The 19786-nt window shown below is 41.5% G+C and overlaps 1 protein-coding gene across 7 annotated transcripts in view; it reads left to right on the top strand.

Moving 5' to 3' along the window:
- SESN1 (sestrin 1) overlaps positions 1 to 19786 on the top strand; it is a 75138-nt gene that overhangs the window by 41901 nt on the left and 13451 nt on the right. The window contains exon 1 of one of the 7 annotated variants that reach the window (XM_079298731.1): positions 16514 to 17004. The exons of 3 other annotated variants lie outside the window; for them this stretch is intronic. Coding sequence is in view for 1 of the 4 variants with exons in the window: in XM_079298732.1 (XP_079154858.1) it covers positions 18554 to 18571 (18 nt within the window). In the remaining 3 variants the exon portion in view is untranslated. Of the gene's footprint in view, positions 1 to 16513; positions 17005 to 18535; positions 18572 to 19786 lie in introns of those variants that run through there. 3 more of the 7 variants (XM_079298733.1, XM_079298735.1, XM_079298732.1) reach the window with 3 other exon arrangements.

Here is a 19786-nt window from a genome sequence, read left to right as displayed (position 1 = left end):
TTCTTTAAAATCCCACTTAATGCAGAGTATGTATCTCTAAAATAAACTGTCTGACCACTATTTCTTCTCCTGCTCTGGTATTCGTAGCAGTGGAGCCTTTTAGAAAAGAATTATTTGTTGTTTTGATGGAAAGGAAAGAATCCAACTAAAAACATTTAGCAAAAATTCTAAATTTGTTCTTTCTTTTTTGAATAAAAATAGTGTTGTAGCTGTTATAACAACAAATCAGACTTATGTGGAGAGGTGCTCGCTTTTCTTAGATGAGCTCATACAATTGATAAAAGTAGATAAGCTTCTAAGCCTGATCTGAAGTAGAGCTTGCCCCCTGTAGTTTTCCAGCTGCTTTAGCTGATATAATGAAATACGTTATATAAAAATAAACTTTATTTTCTCACAGGATTCTTTGGTAAATACTTTGCAAACTAGAAATTTCACATAGAGTGACCTTCATATTGACTTTGATGGAATTTCTGTTCTTTAACACATCTCCACATGAAATAGAATTCTGTTTTTAAGTATTAAAATGGAAGATGTAGTATAGGGGAGATTAAATGCTGATAAATAGGATTTACCCTCTTCTAATCTGGACAGAACTGCAGTTTAGCATTTTCTCCATGAGACCATGAGACAGTTGAATCTACCCATTCTTGGTTTTTAATGGTAGACCTTGTAAATAACCAAAGACTTTATTTCCCTACCAGTTTGCCAACAAGTAATATTTATTGATTTAAGGAAGAAAGTAATGGATATTTATAGCTTCTTTCAAATAGTTTGGACTTTTTTATCTTTCAGAATTTAAATTCTGTTTCACTGTTTTGTCCAGGAAGCTTTAAAAGTACTTTTCTAAAATACATTAATGGGGAGAAGTGGTTCTTAGTTCCAGCAGTGCTCATTTGTTCAAATAGGCCACTGGAAGTACCATCAGTTCTTGGCTATAACACCAGAATACTTCCTAGTGGAAATAGGTGTTCAGAAAGGAAGATTGCTGGGTTTGGAAATGCTGTAGAAAAGTCAACCTTCAGAATATCACAACAGCAAACCCCTTCTTTGAAGGAATTCTTGGTCTAAATTTTCTTCATGAAAAATTGGAAGGGAACCCCCAAAACCCTATTTATGTATTTTCAGAGTAAATACTCTTGATGGAATAACTTTAAGCATGCTCAGAAGCTCGTCATATTTCTGTGGCTGAGCTGTGTTTACATAAGCTGCCTAGGTGAGATCACTTGCTTTGCAGTGTGATTGGTACGTGCCATGTTATTAGCAGCTCTGGCTATTCATAAATGCCCAAATAACATCATGAGGTTACAGTGAAGGAGCCAAACTGCACGTTTTTAGACCATAATCCTCTTAGGTACGTGCATTGAGGCAGGGGACCTGTGAGGCAGCTGACTGACTACATTCAGATGCAAGGTGGTTTTTCAGTTTTTAAGGTTCACCTCATCTTTCACAGCCCTTACAGAATGGCAATCCAATCCTTTTTTAGTGTCATGTTAAGAAGGTAGGAACCCTAACAAATAGGGAGTCCTGACTATCTTACCTATGCTGGACCATGAAAGCGTTGCTACACAATTAATAGTCACAAATGTATTTTGAATGACAATATACTTCTTACTCTGAAGGATATAAAGCCATACTTATTAAATGAAAAATGTATTTCCTACAGGATTTTTATACAGGTTTATACAAACACAGCTGATTGAATATAAGCTCATTGAATCTCCCTGGGGCAATTGTATATTGATGTTCTTCATTTCCACTCTAGATTTGCATGGAGGCAATGTACTCATAAGTATCTGTGGCTTGATTGTTTGTTTCTTAAATATTAGTTCTCAGTGGAATAGCTTTCCCCTTCTGCAAGTAATAGTCTCTTTATGTAATGGTTTCTGTGATGCCTTGAAAAACAAAACAGGCTGAAAAATGTCACAGATAAGTAATTGGAATATGTTTACATCATGTTTTGTGGTGCAGCGTTGGACACACCTGGACTAGCTCTGACAGGCTGCTACAGTGAGGTGAAGGACTGTGCCAGGAGACAACCTCAGGTCCCAGAAGCTGCCCAGCTTTGCTGCTGAGCGCTGCACTCCTGTTAAGAGCCTGCACTGAAAGGGCAATGCTGCTTCCAGAGCTGGCATGTGGAGAAGCTCTCTTTGGTGCTGTGTCATGGCTAAATAGTCCTTGTTCAAATCAATGGCCCAGATTCTTACAGAGCTTTTTCATAAAGCTCTTATTGTGTCCTGGATGAGACCAAAGGAAGCAAATCAAATGTTAGTCTATGTTACAGGCAAGGGAAACCAAGACAAGACATGGCATTGTACATTTTCACCTTAAATGCTCTTTGGCTTTGGCCGTTTTACAAAAGGCATGTCAGAAATAGGCAACTTATGTTACCAGAATAGGCTGGATTTTGGATGGGATGAGAAGATGAGAAAGAATAGGGGAGGGATTAAGGACTGAAAAGAGCTAGTTTTGTGTTCTTTTCTGTTGTCTTATTCTAAGAAGTGATACATAAATGAAAAGCCATCGTAAGTTTTGTGTAAAGTGGAATATTACAGGATACTCTGGAGGCAAGAGGAAAAAACCCTTAAAACAAGTTCTCATCTTCTTCCTCCCTTCTCTCAGAAATCCTCACTTGCCAATTTCCATTGTCAATATTTACACTGGTTTATATTGGAAGTGTACAGTTATAAATGTCTAACAGAGAATAGCAAGATCATCAGTTAGACAAAGGAAGGGAAAACCTAATCATTATAGCATGCCTGGACAGATTCTTGCAATTCATGTCTCTCTGGTATCTACTAAATGTAACTGGTGGGATGGTTAAAGATGACTTTTGGTATACAGTTTGGAAAAACAGAGAGTGGGAGAGTGAAGGGACAGGAGAGACTCAAAGCACTGTACAAGCATTAAATAGCCCAAATGCAAAGCCCACCTCACCAGCATAAGGCAGCCTGCTTTACCCCTGCTGTGTGCCAGAAGACAGAGATAAGGTTAATCGCTCTGTACAGAATTCAAGGGCACAGTTTCTTTTTGCTTTCTTATCTGTACAGACTTTTCAATTGACTTTTAATCCTTCTTACACAGGCTGTTTAAATCCCATCAACACTGTTTATAAATGGAGATTTCTTTAATAACTCAGCCTTACCCAAGGAGACAGTTTTCAAATTGCTGCTGAATGCTGTTGTTTTCATTAAATCTCTTGCCAGCTGGCCACTATTTCCTGTCATCTGAAAGGCTTTGAATCCCTCTTTGCTGTGGGACTTGACTGGTTTTGTTAAATTGTGTTAACAGGTACTCCTGCATCATTTGTCACTGGCCTGTAGTGTTAATTGCGAAATCGATGTTAATTTGATGTCTCTGAAAATCTCTGTGATAATTAGATGCTCTGTGGAACTCTGGCTTACTGAATTTGTTTTGAAGATGAAAAATAAAAGCATCTCAATTTTCTTTTTCAAATGCTATAGATTTCCTGACATAGGTTGTCCCTAACATTGCAGATTTTAGAAGGAAATTGTAATAAAGTCAATAGAGTAATATGAAGGCTAGTTTTTGTCTGTAACTACTGCTGTATAAACTGCTGATGTAACCATCTGGAATTGTCCCAAGTTTGGGTGAGTGTTTGTCCAAAGAGAGAAAACAAATACAGTAGCCACAGTGGAAGGAATAGATAGGCTGCCATTTCATTTTCACATCAGATTTGTGTGTTTCTGTTTGCTAGTAGCTCTGCTTACTAATAAAACTTGGAAGTTCAATTCTACAGATTGAATCCATCTGAATAGATTATATAGCAAAGCTCTCAGACCATTAGGAAGGATTTAGTTGCATTTTGGTAACAGACTCAGGTAAACCCATGTTTTCCATGAAGTCCCTGCCATATCTTAAACTTCCATGTTTGAGACTTCAGTGAAGTTGAATCACACCAAATCTCACCCCATAAAAGCTGCTTGTAGTCTCAGAGAGATGCTTTCCACTAGTTGCTGATAGACTACACAGCAATTTAGGAGACTGCTGCTCTGTGTGAGTCCCCATATTAAGCAAGGCTGTCCCTAAGCCCAGCAAGTACAGGGATGCCTTTCCCTAGGAGTCCTTGGTTCTGGATGCTCATTTTTGCTCTCCCCATTTAAGTCTCTGCTTTGCCATCCTTCATGTCCCCAAGCTGCCATTTCTGGCTTAATGATCAGTGGATCCAGCTGTCAGGCACTGGGGAGGAGTGCAGCCTTTTTTCTTTTACCTTTGCATGTGTATATGGAGACTTTTCAACCTCTACTTTCCTAGTTCTTCCAAGGCAGAAGTAAGTTGTGGTGTGATACTAGCTGAGACAAAGCCTATATTTATTAACTTTTGCAAGTTTCAGCTTCATAACAAGTTCAAATTTAGATAAATTCTCCTGGACTTTGTTTTTCCTGAGGCAGACCAGACATTTTCAATGTGCAAGTGACTTTGATAAGGAGACATCAGCAAAGTAATAATGAACACTTGCAGAGCTGGAATTATTATTTTTTTAATGTCAGTGACATAGAGCAGAGCAGAAATCAGACTCTTCCATAATTAAAGAGTGACAAAAGGTCTTTGCAGGTGGAAATTTAGAGGAGAACTGGGAGGCTGCTTTGGTTTTTGGGCATTGACCTGAAACCTTAGTACATTGCTCTAGCTCCTTCTAGTTCTCATATCATTGAAAAGCTGGGCTAGTTTGGGAAGCAGTAGGGTCAGGAGAGACTGAAAACAATGAAGCAGCAGAAAACTGACTTTTGTGTTCTTAATTTTGAGTCTCATTTTGTTGAAGGGGCCTCCTATCAGGGAAGAACATGATGTACAAACCTTGCTGGCACATAAGAGAGCCACATATAGGTTGATATCATCTCAATGTGAAAAGTTCTTGTATCTACATTAGAATCGAATTTAAGCAGATTTCCATTGCATAAAATAGGTCATGAACCAGGGTTCTACTGAAATGTCTTTCCTGTGCACTCTTCTGGGCTGCCTAGCTGTGCTTGGCTGTACTAGTCAGTTTGGAAAAACACTGGGCAAAGAAAACAGTTGGAAAACTATTTCACTGTATGGAACTGACGTGCCGATTCTTGGAAATGCCACTTGGAAGTTAATTGAAAACCTTTGAAGCTTTTTTCTCTGTGTCTTTCTCCACCTACTTTTCACATAATTGCAACGCTGCTTTAATAAGTTTTCAAATTGGTTCAAGGGCATCTAAGATGGGACACTTAGCTTGATGTAAACTGTTGTTTGTAAGCAGCAAACCGTGGAGGTCAAGCACCCTTCTACCACAGGAACCGTAGGCTTTGCAGGGTGATGTACAAATACACTTATGTAATGCTTGAGGTTGTTACCAGACTAAAAATATGTGCTGTCTCTTCAAGCACTTTGCTTAAAATCTTCAAATCTAATTTGTTTACTCTAGTTGCCTTCATGTTCCTTTCACAACGTTCTGTTAGTTACAAGCTTTCTGAGGAGTTGCCCACTCCCTTTGCCCCCTGAGACTACTGGGGACATGGGCTAAAGGTTGTAGACAGTCTGATGAGGAAGTTCATATTAGAGCCAGACACAGCAGGGGAGCTTTTCCAACAGTTGGTGGAAGTTTTGTATAGTGAGAGGAAGAAAACTTTTGGGGAAACACTGGTCTAAAACATATGGGAAAAATGGGTGCAGCTGTATTCCTTCAAATCTGATGGTGACCAAAATAGCAGGATAAATGCCAATACTATTTAGTTGATACTGTGCTAGTTAACATAGAAAACATGAAATAAATTTGCTTTGAGGGGCTTCATTTACTGTTTGAAAACTATAATGTAAGTGCTGTTGCTCTAGTCTGTCAACAAACTTCATGGAAAAAACAGTTACAGTTTTTGTATTTTATAAAAAAGTTTTAACCATACTTAGTTAAGAATTTAATAGGCTACTCAAATGCAAAATTCAATTCCTTTAAAATAGATAACTTCTATCAAGGAAGTTTGTCTAAAAAGGAGTGGAAAAGGCATTTACTTGCCAAGTTCAGACTTCTGTTTCTACTGCAGCTTTTTAATATTCCTGACTTTTAAATAGACTGCTGTCTTTCCCATGCTCTAGGTGCTTGGAATTGAATGTTTTTAGCTACTGTTGACCGAGAATTGTTAGCCAGTAAGGCTAACAAAGTGAGGGTGATTGCTTTAAGACTGGCTTGGATACCTCTGTGTCCAATGTTCCTTAAAATTGTACTTTTAGAAAAAAGTTTTGCATAGTGACTCGTTTGTGGTTGTTCTTTCTTTTTTTAATAGCCACATAAATGTCAACAAGCTGGCACACAAGGCACTGTAGCAGGGTTGTAGGATAACTGTGTCCAGCACCTTTCTGTCATTCCAGTACCCAGATAACTTCAACTCTCTCTTGGCCAGTATTCTTGTGATTCCTCTATGCTCAGACCTGTATTTTTGCCATCTATCCCATACATGCTGGTTACTTATTACCAGGCAGGCCTGTCAGTGCCTGAGGATGTAGTGTCCCTCTCTTGGGAAACTTGTGGCTGGTAAGGCTTTTTCAAAACAAAGGATCATTTGTTGATATGCAGAGCAACAATTCAGAGACAAGAATATTGAGCCAAAAATCTAAATGTGTGTTTTGTTTTATGTGAACGTCTGTCTTGGTATGAGGCAGAGCAGGCAGTTGTGGGTTGTTTTTTTTCATCAGTGAGTACCCATGCAGAGAGCTAGTCTGTTTTTAGGACTTCATAAATAGGGCTGCCATTACCCACACACATTCTTGTTCCTTCCACCCCTGCCATCCCCTCCCCTCCTGGAAAATGGCATAGACAAGGGAAAAAGGGAATTTGGTCATTCAGGGCTTCTAATAGCTAGTTACAGTCTGTAAAACGATGTCTGCATGCATACACACATGTGTCTGATGTTTTTGGAGCAGGTTCAGACCTGTGACACAAATTATACCTGGGAGGTCACTGGCAGTACCCAGTGAACTAAGATGGTTCTGTATGCACTGCAGTTACATTTTGTGTTTTTTCAAAATTTGTTGATTTCACATCATGTATGCTGCCCACCTGGGCTGTGCCCACATTGCCATGCAGAAATATCCTGACCCTATCCTGTCATATCTTTTATGGAGGTGCTCCCTGGGAATCACCTTCCCAGCTTGCCTCCAGTTAATTTCTTCTTCCCTCTGCTTTCAGAGCAGCCTGTTTGAGGTTCTGAGCCGTTAGGAGAGTTTGTCCAGTTGCCGTATCACGTGAAACCGGGCAAAGTCCTTCTCTCCTAATATACTTGCTGTACAAGCTTATATGGGGGTTATCTTTCTTTCCTGTTCAGGTCATCTTAGGTGTGGTCAGGTGATTAATTTTGGTTGCTTGTACAAGACCATTTCCCTCAAGCAGGGCAATGTGTTGCCAGAAACAACCTGAAGTCTCAAGTGACTCCAGTTTAAAACATTCCCTCGCAGCAATGTCTTGATTGTATTTCAACAAAATAATTAGAGCAGGACAGCTGGTAAGAAACTGCCAGCCTGTGTGTGTAATGCTGCATTATTGTTCTATAGCCCCAAGAAAAAATTCATTGTAGAAAATGTGGCCCTTGCACGTGGAAGAAAGAATATAGATGATACTGCAGTGTGAATTCAGGTACAAAGGGTTTTATTTATTCTTTCAGAGCAAAGAATCAGCCTCTTCTTGTTACAAGAGGGGACTCAGGGAGCCCTCTCATTTGCCATAATTGAACCTCTCTTTCTGGATCCTGGTTAGTACAAGTTCTACACTTCAGCTGCTGCCTGTGGACATGCAAACACCTTGTCTTAGCAAAATGACTCCCACTAGGCTTAAGTTTAAATCTAGAGAGATGATGCTAAGGAGTTCTCTCTCATTCCCTAGCCAAAGCCTGAATTCTGCCCTGCTAGTGGTGGTTCAAATCCTAATGCAAATCCTCACTCTGATTTCTCTGAGAACCCCTGGTCTAGCCTTACCAAAATGATTTCTCCGGGACACATCTCAGTCTTGTATGTTTTAGCCATTGTGCAGTGATCCTTGACATCTCCAGACTTATGCTTTGTCAAGCAATTCCTTATTTGCTGCAGCTCTGAGGGGTTGGCCTCTGGCCCTTGTTTGCTACAATCCAAATTTGGTTTAGTCTCACCCTACCAGCTTCAGAGGACTGTGGTGGGAGTCACATTTCACATCAAGTTACAATATGTTACTTGAATGAAATTTACATTTTCAAAAATAATAGAGTGAATTATTTTTGTGATAGTCTCTCTCAAGAGAAGGACTGTTCAGGAAGACAAATGCACCCAGATAAAGAGAAGTAATCCTCTCTGCTGTTGTTAGTAATATAGGCAAGTTAGCAAATGAACCAGAGCTTTTTGCTAACATTTTAGTTTGCAGACTTCAGTGATTACTTTGCATTTTCATCAGTAGTGAAAATGTGGTGCAGTTCTGCCCAAGTTTTCTGCACTGTTTTACTGGTTTGGAATCCCTGCTGAGTTTCCAGAGGGTAATTGTCACACTGGTGAGGAGCAGAGGGACAGGTATGGATTTGTAGGTTTACCGACAAAATGAGAAGGTGTTTGAATGCTTAAAGCTTCGTATTCAGATTTATTTTAATCCTATCTTAGTAAACTTGTGTATGTTTGGTACAGTATGCGTGCATTTTCATTTACTTACTTACAATTTATTTACTTAATTTGCATTTGAAAATTGCTATTAATCATGCGTCAGTGGTAGCTTGATTACAAGACACTGATTCTGATAAGGAGATCTGAGAACATCGTGTCCCCTACAGCATATCTGCTGTGTGTATTTTGTGTGTGGTTTCAGCATGTATAAATCTGAGGGGCTACACAGTCAGTGCTGGCCTTTCCCAGGACTTTGGCAGAATCCATCATGGGTTTAAAATGCTTTATTGAAAGTTGACAGGTAGGCAGTGGTAAGAGGCTTTTCCTCTCTCACAACAGCAAGTGGCTGATTTAAAATTATGATTGTAACAAACAGTGGATTTAAGGCTAAGTTCCAATACTGTGGTTAACTTTATATAGGTATTAACAGTTGCATGGTTTAGATGACACTATTGCAGACAGCAGTGTTACAAAGTCCAGAAGAGTATGTGGGTTTACTCAGATCCTGAGCAGCTCAGTTGCAGAAATCTCCTGTGACTTTATAGTTGTCCTGAGCAGACCCAAAGCCTTTGTGGCCAATGGAAAAATGCCAAGGTGGCAGCGGCAGTAGGAGGATGATAGTCCTGCAGGAGCTTGGTGCCAGGCCAGCTTGTCCCAGAGGCCTTGAGGGAGCTCTCCAAGCTCTGAAGTTATCCAGGATTGAGCAGGATGCAGAAGTTGTGCTGTGTGAGCAGGGGCACGTGTACCATGTCCTTGAAGCACGTGCTGGCAGGGGCACTGCAGTTTGCTGGGGCTCGTCACAGTGGATGTTGGCTGGCACCGGTCACAGGGCAGGGGTGGCTCCTCTTGGGCTGGGAGGCTTCTGCTCCCTGCTGTGTGCCCCCAGCCAGTGTCAGGGACTTCTTAGCTCACTGCAAGAGGAAGAAATGGCACATTGCTGCAAGTGGCAACAACCCACTGTAGGAAATGGGATTGATTCCTGAGTAGGAGACGGGCCAGATCTTTTAGGGCTTGGATCAGCAGGAAAGCAGTGCTTTTCTCAGTTCTTCTGATTTAGAAAGCAAAGGCCAGAAAAAGATCTGTTTTAAAAATTTTAGCCATGTCTTCTGAAAATGGGAAGACATCACAGTGCTATCTGAATTTAAACAAAACACTAATAAAAATTGCCAAAAATGACAAGAAATACATGGTTCATCTGACTATTTTTTATGATTCTCCTCATGCAGAGGTCTTCATGGGTTTGTCTCTGAGTACAAAAGCAAAAAGAAACAGATCTGATATGAAAATGACAGATCTGGTGTTATGTCCTTAACTTATAGCAATCAGTTGTTGAATACTATCTAGAGGATGATCTGTTTTCTTAATGGCTATCATTAAATCAATGATGTGGGTTGCTCTTTATGATGAGCTGTTTACTTTTGTACTTAACTTTTTGCCAAGATACTGTTCTAAAGGAGTTGATAAATCCTATATGATAGTATTGTACTTGGCTCCATATATTAGGTAAATAAGGAGAGAGAATCAGGAGAGGAACTTGAAACCTTCCTGACAAGATAGGTCATTACAGACAGGCAAGGAGAAATACAGCTTTATGGTTATTTGGATTTTTCTCCTAAAAAAAAACTGTCATGTTTTTCCAAAATTCCCAGACTCAAAAAAATAATGTACATTATGGGGGACACAGCTAGACTGTGAAAACAAAAAATAAAAGAACTGGTTTTTCTTTTGTCTTTTCCTGGCTGCTGTTCTTAGGCACTCTGAGCATATGCCTGAAAGTGGCAAGTGCAAGAAGAAAGCCACAAAACAGTTCCCCAAAGTGCAATTCCTGACAGAAGGGTTCCTGAATCTCCAGCAGTAATTCATATTATTAGTTTAGTACTATTTCACTTCATTTATCTCATTGTAAAATCAAGTTACAGATAAATAACTGAATCTTGAGGTACACTAAATGGCATGACATTTTGTCATATTCCATTCTTGTTACTTGTGGTTTGTGGGGAAAACATTGCATTTATTTAAAAAAATACCAACAAGACACACACACAAAAAGAAAACACACAAAAATATCCTAGTTTTTGAATGCAGTGTGAATATATATATGAAATTAAGATTGACTTGACTTCTTCACAAAGCATTTTACAAATTTCTAGTTTGTTCCTTGGTGAAGGCCCTGCAAAAGTAAGCTTTTTGTATGTTGTACCTGTGGAATCAGGTCAGGCATGAGCCTCGGGTCAGAGTGTGAAGCAATTTTCTAGAGACACACTTGAGCCCCTAGGAGTAAAGATGGCAAAAAGCTCCTGGTAAGATGCACTTCTGGGTTGCACAGCTGTATGTTCCAGAATACCAGAGCAGGTTTTAGATGCAACTTCTTTACAGGACACTTGCACAGCATTTCCTGCACACTCGCTGTAACCTCACAGCAGTGCATCTCTGGGTCACTTGCTGTCATGGTCTCAGCCAATTCCAGTAAGCCAAGTGTGTACACTCCAGCACTGCTAAATGTCTTTTCTTTTTCCCCATGTGCTTGCTGTTGTCTTATTTCTGTCTGAAGCTGGTAATGAGATGCATTTCACTGGTTTTTTCTTCTATTTTTATATAAAGACTATTTCTGAGGCTAAATGCAGTTAAAAAAAAAAACCAAAAAACAAAAAAGCAAACAACAAAACAGAAGCCTTGCAGTCACAGAGATGATTCAGCTGGCCTTCCCTTGCTTTGAAGACATATGTTTGTGTTGTGTAAAAGGTTGGTTGGCAGTTGATTGCTCAATGAGTGACAGGGACACCTCCATCCATGCAGGACAGGCTTTCCAAGAGCATCTTTACATGGTAGTGGTGAGGCAGGGTCAGACAGCATTCCAGGCAGCATAGCAAGTAAGGTACTGAATTGTCCCATTGCTCTTCACTGAATCAGTCATGAGGATTAGCAGTTGCAGGAAGTTCCCAAGGGTGAATTTTCACTCAGTGGACACAGGATATTCATCCCTTTTCAGTATTCATCGTGGGGAGAAGGGACACGAGTATAAGATGGTAAAATGTGTCCCAACTCCAAGGACACTGGTATTACCCAGCAGTTTGCTACTAAAGGAGAGAGGTGACCTATTTAGGCCAAACCAGTTCTAGACAGCTGTAAGCTAAGTTTTATTTTTCTTGTCTGAACTCCAAATACACTCTTTTATTAAGGTAAACTAGTTTTGTTTAACCTTAATGCTTATTTAATACTGAGAGACTGCAGACTGACTGGCAGCCTGCAGATATTCCATTCCCCAGGGAGTGGTGACAATCTGCAGCTGGACAGCCAATCCCCTCTCTATACAGCCTCTAGCCATCAAAAGTTCAGAAGTTACCTGTGAGATACCAAGGTCAACTTTGAAGCTAGCTGATACAATCTTTGATTTTGGGAGAGCTGGGTCTGGGGGGACTTGTTAACCAGAGTATTCTTATATGGTGTGTGAATCTGGAGCCACCTCAGAACAGCAGCACACAGAACCCACAGCCAGACAACTTCTGTAGCTCAGCTGCTCTCTATCAGCCTAGGAAGAGCTGTGTACCCGCATAAAAAAGGGGAAGGATAATCTGGTAAGACACTCTTTCAATCTTTCAAGATTTAGATATGCATCTTTAATCTACCTACTTGCAGTAGTCTTAGAAACCATACTTCTGTTTTCATGTTCTTGCCAAAGCATGAATAATCTCAAGATCTAAACTCCTTATAGCTCCCTAAATTAAACTTTGTACTTCTGCTACCCAATAACTGCAGAACAGAACGTTAAATTTGGACAAGCCGTGCTGACATTAAAAACAAAACAACTTGTGGTTTAAAGGTGACAGTGAGCTGTAGAAATATTAAAGGCAGAAATTACCAGAGGAAGGACTCTTTGGGGGCAGTAAGAGTCCTAAGTGATGAACCAAATAGTTCAGGCAACAAATAAAACCACTGGAGTTCTTGCAGCATGGTGAGTTCAAGTCAGTCAGTTGTGAGAACAGCTCAGGTGAAACAAAGGAGTCTCACAGCCTCTTGCAGCTCCAAGAGAAAAGATGGTGTCTTTGGTGGGAAATACAGTGGGTAGGAATGACCTGATTTATAATTGCTCACAAAGCAGCATGATTACTTGCAAATCATTTGCCCATTAAAGCTGAAGATTAAGAAATCTGAAAAGAAATTAAGAAAGCAGCATTTAAGCAGGGTCTAGAAATAGAAAAACAGAATTTCAATAAGGTTTGAAGAAAAGACAATAAATCTGATGTATGAATAGGGTAATATGTTCAGTCTTAACAAACCTTACAATCCTAGAGACTATGAAAGGAAAGCTTCTGTATATTGGTCTAAACTTATCTCCTGACATGGCCAGTTGTCAGCGCTCCATTCTAATAAACAACTTGTTTTTGTTATTATTATAAAAGTATCAGGTGTAGTGACATTCCTAAAGGGTTGGTCCTTTTTGACACATAGAGCAAGAATTTAGATTGGACAAAGAATACAGTTTATTCTCCTCCCCTAGAACTGTGTACCGATTCTAATAATAGAATGATTTTTTTTAAGCCTGACAATCAGATTAAGGTTAAATCAAGAGGAATGCTTTCAAATACTGGCTTTTTTTCTTTTTCTACTTGCATGCTACAAGGATACATTCTTGTATTTAATTTAAATTCTTTCTTCACAGTAATGAATGGTTTGATTGCTGTGCCATATTGTTATAATGATTAAGATTTTTGCTGTTTGAGAAATAACAAGTGTATAATCAAGGGATAGAAAAGATTAATAGACTCATGAAATTTGTTATGAAAAGGGTAGTGGCTGTGGACCGCCCGGAATGAGAGGAATCCACAGGGAAATGTTCATAGTGGCCAGTGTGGGGCTGCTTAGTCGTTGCTGAAACACCTGGTGAGTTCATTAAGGCAACATATTAGGTGGAGCTAAAACAAATCAGCTCAGAGCCCTAAAGAATTACCTAGTTTTACTTGAAAATGAATCTTCTGATCATCCTCCGAGAAACTAATTTGATGTCCAGGGTATTGCAGTAACAGGCTTTTCAAATGCTCCTGCCTGGATGGCTTTTCTGTGGAAAGAATTTAAGATCTAGGTTTTCCAGTTCTTTGGAGTCATATGCTTGTGCCAAAGTTGACTCAAAAAATTGCCCTATTGGACTGAAACAGAACTGTTTCAACTTAAACCAGCAAAGTGCAGACATTTTTGTTTGCAGAATTAGGCTTTTCATACTGTAGCTGGTTGGTCTCATTTTAGCTTTCCCAGGGCTTTCCTTTAAATGTAGCAATAAGGAAAAGCTGCACTTCTGATAACCTAGAGTGCACAGATGTTAAATGCCAGCTTCTAGGGATGTGCTTGCTATGAAGGAGTATGCTTCTATGCTTTAGGTGGTGTTTGCTTTGAGTATATCTCATGCACGCTTTCTGGGTGAAAGGAACTCAGTATCTATCGATATTTTCACGTTAAACATCTGCTGCGTTTTCCCTTAGGAGCATTTCACTAGATCTGTGTTTACTTGCATCAATACATGGTCAAACATACTGTTGTGTTTCCCCAGGGGAACGCTCCAGTTATGCAAACCAAACCATGGATCTGTCCCCGTGTTCCCCGGCTGTGCTGCGGTTTGCACTCATCAGTACCCAAGTGAGCTCTGTGCCATATTCTGTTATGAAACTGCTCGTGTATTTGGTCATACTAGCTCACAAATAGGAATAATTTCAGTTTGCAATTATGCACTGATTTATAGATAAGCAGGGGACACAGGTTTGTGTGGGCTTTTTAATTTGGAGGAGTTGCACTTTGTGAGGGCTGGGATAGAGAAAGGGCTTGCACCAAGCTGGGGTGATGGGATTCTGCTAAGGCAGAGGCATACCTGGAGCCTGAGCAGGGCTTGTGTACTCTGGCCATATGGGAGAGCTTTTAAGTCCATTATTATTTGTTTGCTATGGCTGTGCAACTTCCTCTTCCCCTTTGTACACAGTTTTTCTGACATGCTGTCACTGCCTCCATCTCTCCTGACGGAGAAAGCGAAGAACACAATAAAATTTCCTACCTTCTGTTATTGAGTTGGTTGTTTAAAGAGAGAAAATTTCCCTTGGACGATGCCAGAAAAAAATCTGTATCTGCCAAGGTTCTTTGTATAGGAGCAACTGTTAATATAAACAGGTTTCCTCACAAATGCCCAGGCAGTACAAATGACCACAATGGGACAAAACCACTTTGGAAGTGAGGGGGTGCTGCCCCTCCTCCCCCACCCCTTCTTCCAAGGATATTAACAAATTAATGGAAGGGGATGACCATTTGTCTGTCATCCAGGAAGATTTCTCACGGTGAGGCATCTTCTTGCATTGCTTTCAGGTAATTACTTCCCTTTTCAATAGTTTTTCTGAGTGCAAGCCAGTTCTTTGCCTGTGTTGAATGAGGAGCCCTTGTTGTAATACCTTGGCCTGAAGTAAGGAAGCAAGCAGAGGGAATTAAACACTGTTTTCCATTAGTTTATTTTATTAGCTCACAAAATGCAACCTTCCTTGCCAGTATTGCATTATTCTTTCTTCATGCTTCTGTTGATCATTTTATAAAGTGCAAATAGGTAAGGACACTCTGTTTCTTCTGGAGAAACATACCAGCTTCAAGCCAAGGCCCCAAATAAGGATGGAGCTGTGCTGCTTGGGCAATTTAACCTTATAGCTGCTGCTAAGCCTTCAGCAGTGGAGTATCCCTTGGTTCCCCAGTGTTAATTGCATGACACAGAGGTGTGGTGGTATTTGAAAACTGGAGAGGAAAGAAAGCCTTTAAGGCTCAAGAATGAGAGATGTGCAGAGCTGCTGCCTTGCGTCATGCTGCCCTGTTCCCCTGGCAGCACTGTCCTCAGTGTTTTCTGCATTTAGCTGTTAGGTTTGATAACAGGAACAGCCTGTGAGCAATTTTGCAGTGTTCAGTTTTACATTTAACAGAAGTGTAAAGTTCAGTGTCGTGGAATTTCCCTGCTTGGTTGTTAAGATAACTTGGTACAGCTCAAACCGCACAGCCTGAATTGTAGGCAGAAGCCTTCCTCCCCCAGGAGAGTATGTTTAGGGGTTCAGAGCTGTCCTAGCCCTTCTCCCATGAAAACTGCAACAGAAGATCTCTTCTTGGCATCTACCGTATTGTATTTTAATTCAAATTATTTGAAGAAAAAATATCTAACAGAATGTAGCTTTATAGATCTTGTATTGTTGTGAAAGAAAAAAGAGGAAAAATCACTCGGGCCAGCTCAGGGACTTGTTTCTTTTGAAATAATTGATGACATAAAATCCCAGACCAAAAGAGGTGGGAGATGCAAGGCATCTGGCAGAGTTTACAGCCCTGGGGGGTCGGCAGGCGCAGCACAGCCTGCTGCAAACAAAGGCCGAGTGTTTTGCTGATGCGATTGCAAAACATATGTTTGCCCAGGACTGTTATGATCTTGGGAATAGGCAGGAGGCCAGATTTCTGCAGCAGCAGCGCACTTAGTCACACAAATATCTGCAAAATGTGAACCTCCTGCGATTTCTCGGTTTAAAAGCCGTAATTATTTTGTTGCTTAAAGAGAAGATAGAAACTCTTGCATAAGAAACAGGAGAGCGGGGCGGAAAGCGTTGTCCAAGGAGCGTCTCTGTGTCGGGGAGGAGAGCGGAACGGAGCCGAGGGCTCCGGGGCTCCAGGCTGTCCTGCCGGGCCCGGGTGGGCTGCACGGGGCTGCCGCCTCTTGTGCCCCCGCCGGGACATTTGGCGGCACTGCCGAGCCCCGGGAGCAGCCGCGGGGTCGCGGCGAGCGCCGGTCCCGGCGGGGCAGCGCCCCGGCCCCGCTCCGCCCCTGCCGTGCGCCGGGCGGGCGGGACGGGGCTGGCACCGCCCCGGCGGCGCTGGGGCAGAGCCCGGCGGGGCTGCGAGAGCGGCGAGCCCGGCCCCAGCTCCAGCCGCAGCCCCGCAGCGCCGGCCGGACGGTGGCGAGCCGGGCCGGCAGCACCAGGTACTCGCGGGTGGCCCGGGTGTCCCCGCGGCGCTGAGCCCCCCCCGGGGCCGGGGGTCCCTCTCCCTGCGCGCATCCCCCGCAGCAATCCCTGCTGGAAGGAGGGGCGGGGGCGCGGGCAGCCCCTGCGGATCATCCGCGGGCTGCGGCGGCAGCTGCGGCGTTTCCCTGCGTTGCCTCGCTCGGAGGGTGTCGGTCGGGGCTGCAGGTCCTGTGCAGCCCTGGGATAAGCAGCAGCCGCTGCCTGCGGTGACCGTGCGGATGCTGTCGCTGTCCTCCGCCACCCGCTGGTCCCAGGGGGGCTGTGTTCCGCCGGTGTGTGTGCTAACCGGGTGCCTCTGCAGAGTTCTTGGGCTCGTCCAGGTGGTTTTTGCCTCGCAACTGCCCGGCGTTTACGTCGTTCTTGCATAGATTTGGATTATCCTTTTGAAACAGTAAGGCTGGTCTTGTGTTTCTCATGGAGAAGAGCGGGCTGTAATTACAAACAAATGCAAGTCAAGAACATTATTTTGGGCAGGAATAAACCTTCTGATTTGGATCTCTCTTGTAAATTTCTTAGTGTCACCACGTTAGGATTCTTCTTTTTAAGGAAAATCTTTAAATCATCAGAACTGCTGTAGCTGTCTGCAGAACCCGTTTTGTATTTTTCTGATTTAGAATAATCCGGTACTTCATGGATACATATATATGGATATATGCTTTGCTTTGACATAATCCAGCAGTAAAATCTATGTAATGTAAACGGTTCCAGTCACGTTTAGACTGTTTCCTTCTGTGTCACCAATTTATTGGCATTTAAACAGTGATTACAGCAAGGAAATTGCAGGCATTCATTCGAAATCCTTTGCCCTATATGCTTTCTGTTTCATTACAGAAGTGCCATATAAAAAAAGGTAGGCACTAATCATTGAAACTCAGCCTCAGTTTCAGTGAGCTCATATCAAAAGTAAATTGGGTTGTGGACTGTAGGCAATTGTGCCACAAAACCACTTCAGGAAGAGCTGTTACTGCTGGGGAAGAGTAGGTACCCCATAGGCACCTTGAGATAACTGCACTTGGAGCTGCTTGTACCGCGCCGTCCTGGAAGACGACCAGAGGAGAGGTGCTAAAGATGGAGACGGGAGTCTGGGCTTTGTGTGGGATCTTGGACACACTCTCCCTTGCTTTGATTTCTGTCTTGAATCAAGTCTCATAAAATAGATGGGGATGTTTTTATAATCAGGTATTTCAAAGGACTTTGAAACATTCAGAGAAATGATAATGAAATTGAAGTAATTTACATCTTTAGATTCATGTAAGAATAACATACTCTGTATGAAAGAGGAGCAGTTCAGCATTTGCCATGCTCTAATTCCAGTGAAGAGCGGTAGGTCTGTGTAACAAAGTGCTTTGTAACAGAGGGGGAGTACTTGTTCCCAGTTCTTCAAATCCGTACAAGTAGAGACATGTCTGTTGCTTCAGCTGAATGACAGTCTGACATACCCAGTAAGTGGAACCGGTGCAAAAGTACATGATATTTCTAGGATAATTTTTGTTCTGTCATTTTAATGTGAATCATGGTTTGTTTGGGAAAGCCGCAATTGCAGCTACTTGGGGATTAAGTAAACAAATAAAATAGGAAAACCAGCCAGCTCTGCATAGCCCCACATTTAGAAAATATATAGGATTTCTCTGTGGACAGGGAAAGAAGTATTTAATCACCACTCTTTGTTCTTAATTCCCTTCTTCCTAAAAATTTTATGTCCAGTATGGAAACCACAGTAGCTACTGCATTTGGCAGAACTGAAAATACAGTTTTTAAGCTATGTATCAGCTTGGGGACAGCTTGTCCTGTGTGGCCAGTTGTGCCAGTCCTTGTTGTTAAGGTCTTAAAGGAGGAAACTCCATTTGTGGCCTCAGTGTCACCAGTGAGATTTTGCTGTCGGTGGCCTTTAAAGGGGAAGTGGGAACCAGACGGTTCACAGTGAGCACAGCAGCAGCAGCATGAAGCCTCTTAGACTGGTAAGTGCCAAATCTCCCTTGGAAATGCTGCACAACCTTCTTGGACATGAACACGCTTAGCAGAATTTCATCCTATAAGCTTTTAAAGCCCTAAATGGGTATTTTTAATGCCTATGCTTCAAATGATCATCATATTATACTAAGTTGAATTTTCAGTACAGGCATGATGGAGGAGTTAATTCTACTGGGAGATTGTGTTGAAGAGTTTTTAACTCACAGCTCATTGTGCCTTTCTTAACCCTAAGCTTGGGTAGGAAAGCACTTGGATTATGTAAAATGATGACTAGTCTGGGAAAATGTTACCTCCAAAAAATTCACCTCAATCTCATTTCCCTTCTCTGGTTCATTACATTAGATTGTTTTATATTGTATTATGGGGTGTGATTTTCATATAATTTGAACCTAGCAGCACTTAGTACTTAATCAGGACATAGATGATTCAGATAAAGATGTTAATTCAAATGTACTTTAGTGAAGTAAATTGATAATTATCATTTTACTTTGCCTGTGGCTTGTCTATGATAAAATGTTCCCTTTGCCATTAAGAGACAGCCTAAGTAAGTATGTAAATAAGTCTTTCTGGTAGATAGAAATCTGGTGGGCTTGATAGTGGTACTGGCTGTACTTGAGGGGAGTAAGATGGCTTGCTGTGCTAACACCAGGGAAGCCATTTGAGGGAGAATTGTGGATCATAGCTCATCAATCCTGAATGAAAATTAGCAGTTTGATAACAGTCCCCAGATTCATTGGACAAAACTACCACTGAGTTTTGGGAGAGGTTTTGTGATAAGGGGCAGAGCTCTAGCTGCAAGGAGCCAGGAGTGAGGGAACCATAAGGATCTGAAAAAGCATTTTAGGCATGCAGTGCAGAGAGAACTGTAGCTTAGGTTAGATAGCTGTTCCTGTTCCAGAGGCTCTGTGACCTGGCTTGTAGCTTAGTTCTGTTTTCAGTGTTTCTAGTGAAATTTCTGATCCTGGGTTTTTGTTTAGATTGTGACTTTTTTTTTTTTTTTTTTTTAACTTACATTTTAAAGAGAATCAGAACCAAAGCAGCCAATGTTCTATTACTAGCAGAAGTAATGTGTGTTGTACTTAAAGTATTTACAAACCTCTTCTACACAATTGCAGTTCAATTTTTTATCTCAGGCTTTTTACATAAATTTGACAGGAATCATGTTCCTGTCAAGAGGCTTAAACAAGCTACCTAAAAATTGG

Source organism: Erithacus rubecula (genome assembly GCF_903797595.1).
Source record: "Erithacus rubecula genome assembly, chromosome: 2".
NCBI classification, from domain to species: domain Eukaryota; kingdom Metazoa; phylum Chordata; class Aves; order Passeriformes; family Muscicapidae; genus Erithacus; species Erithacus rubecula.
This window is presented reverse-complemented; position numbering and strand designations above follow the sequence as displayed.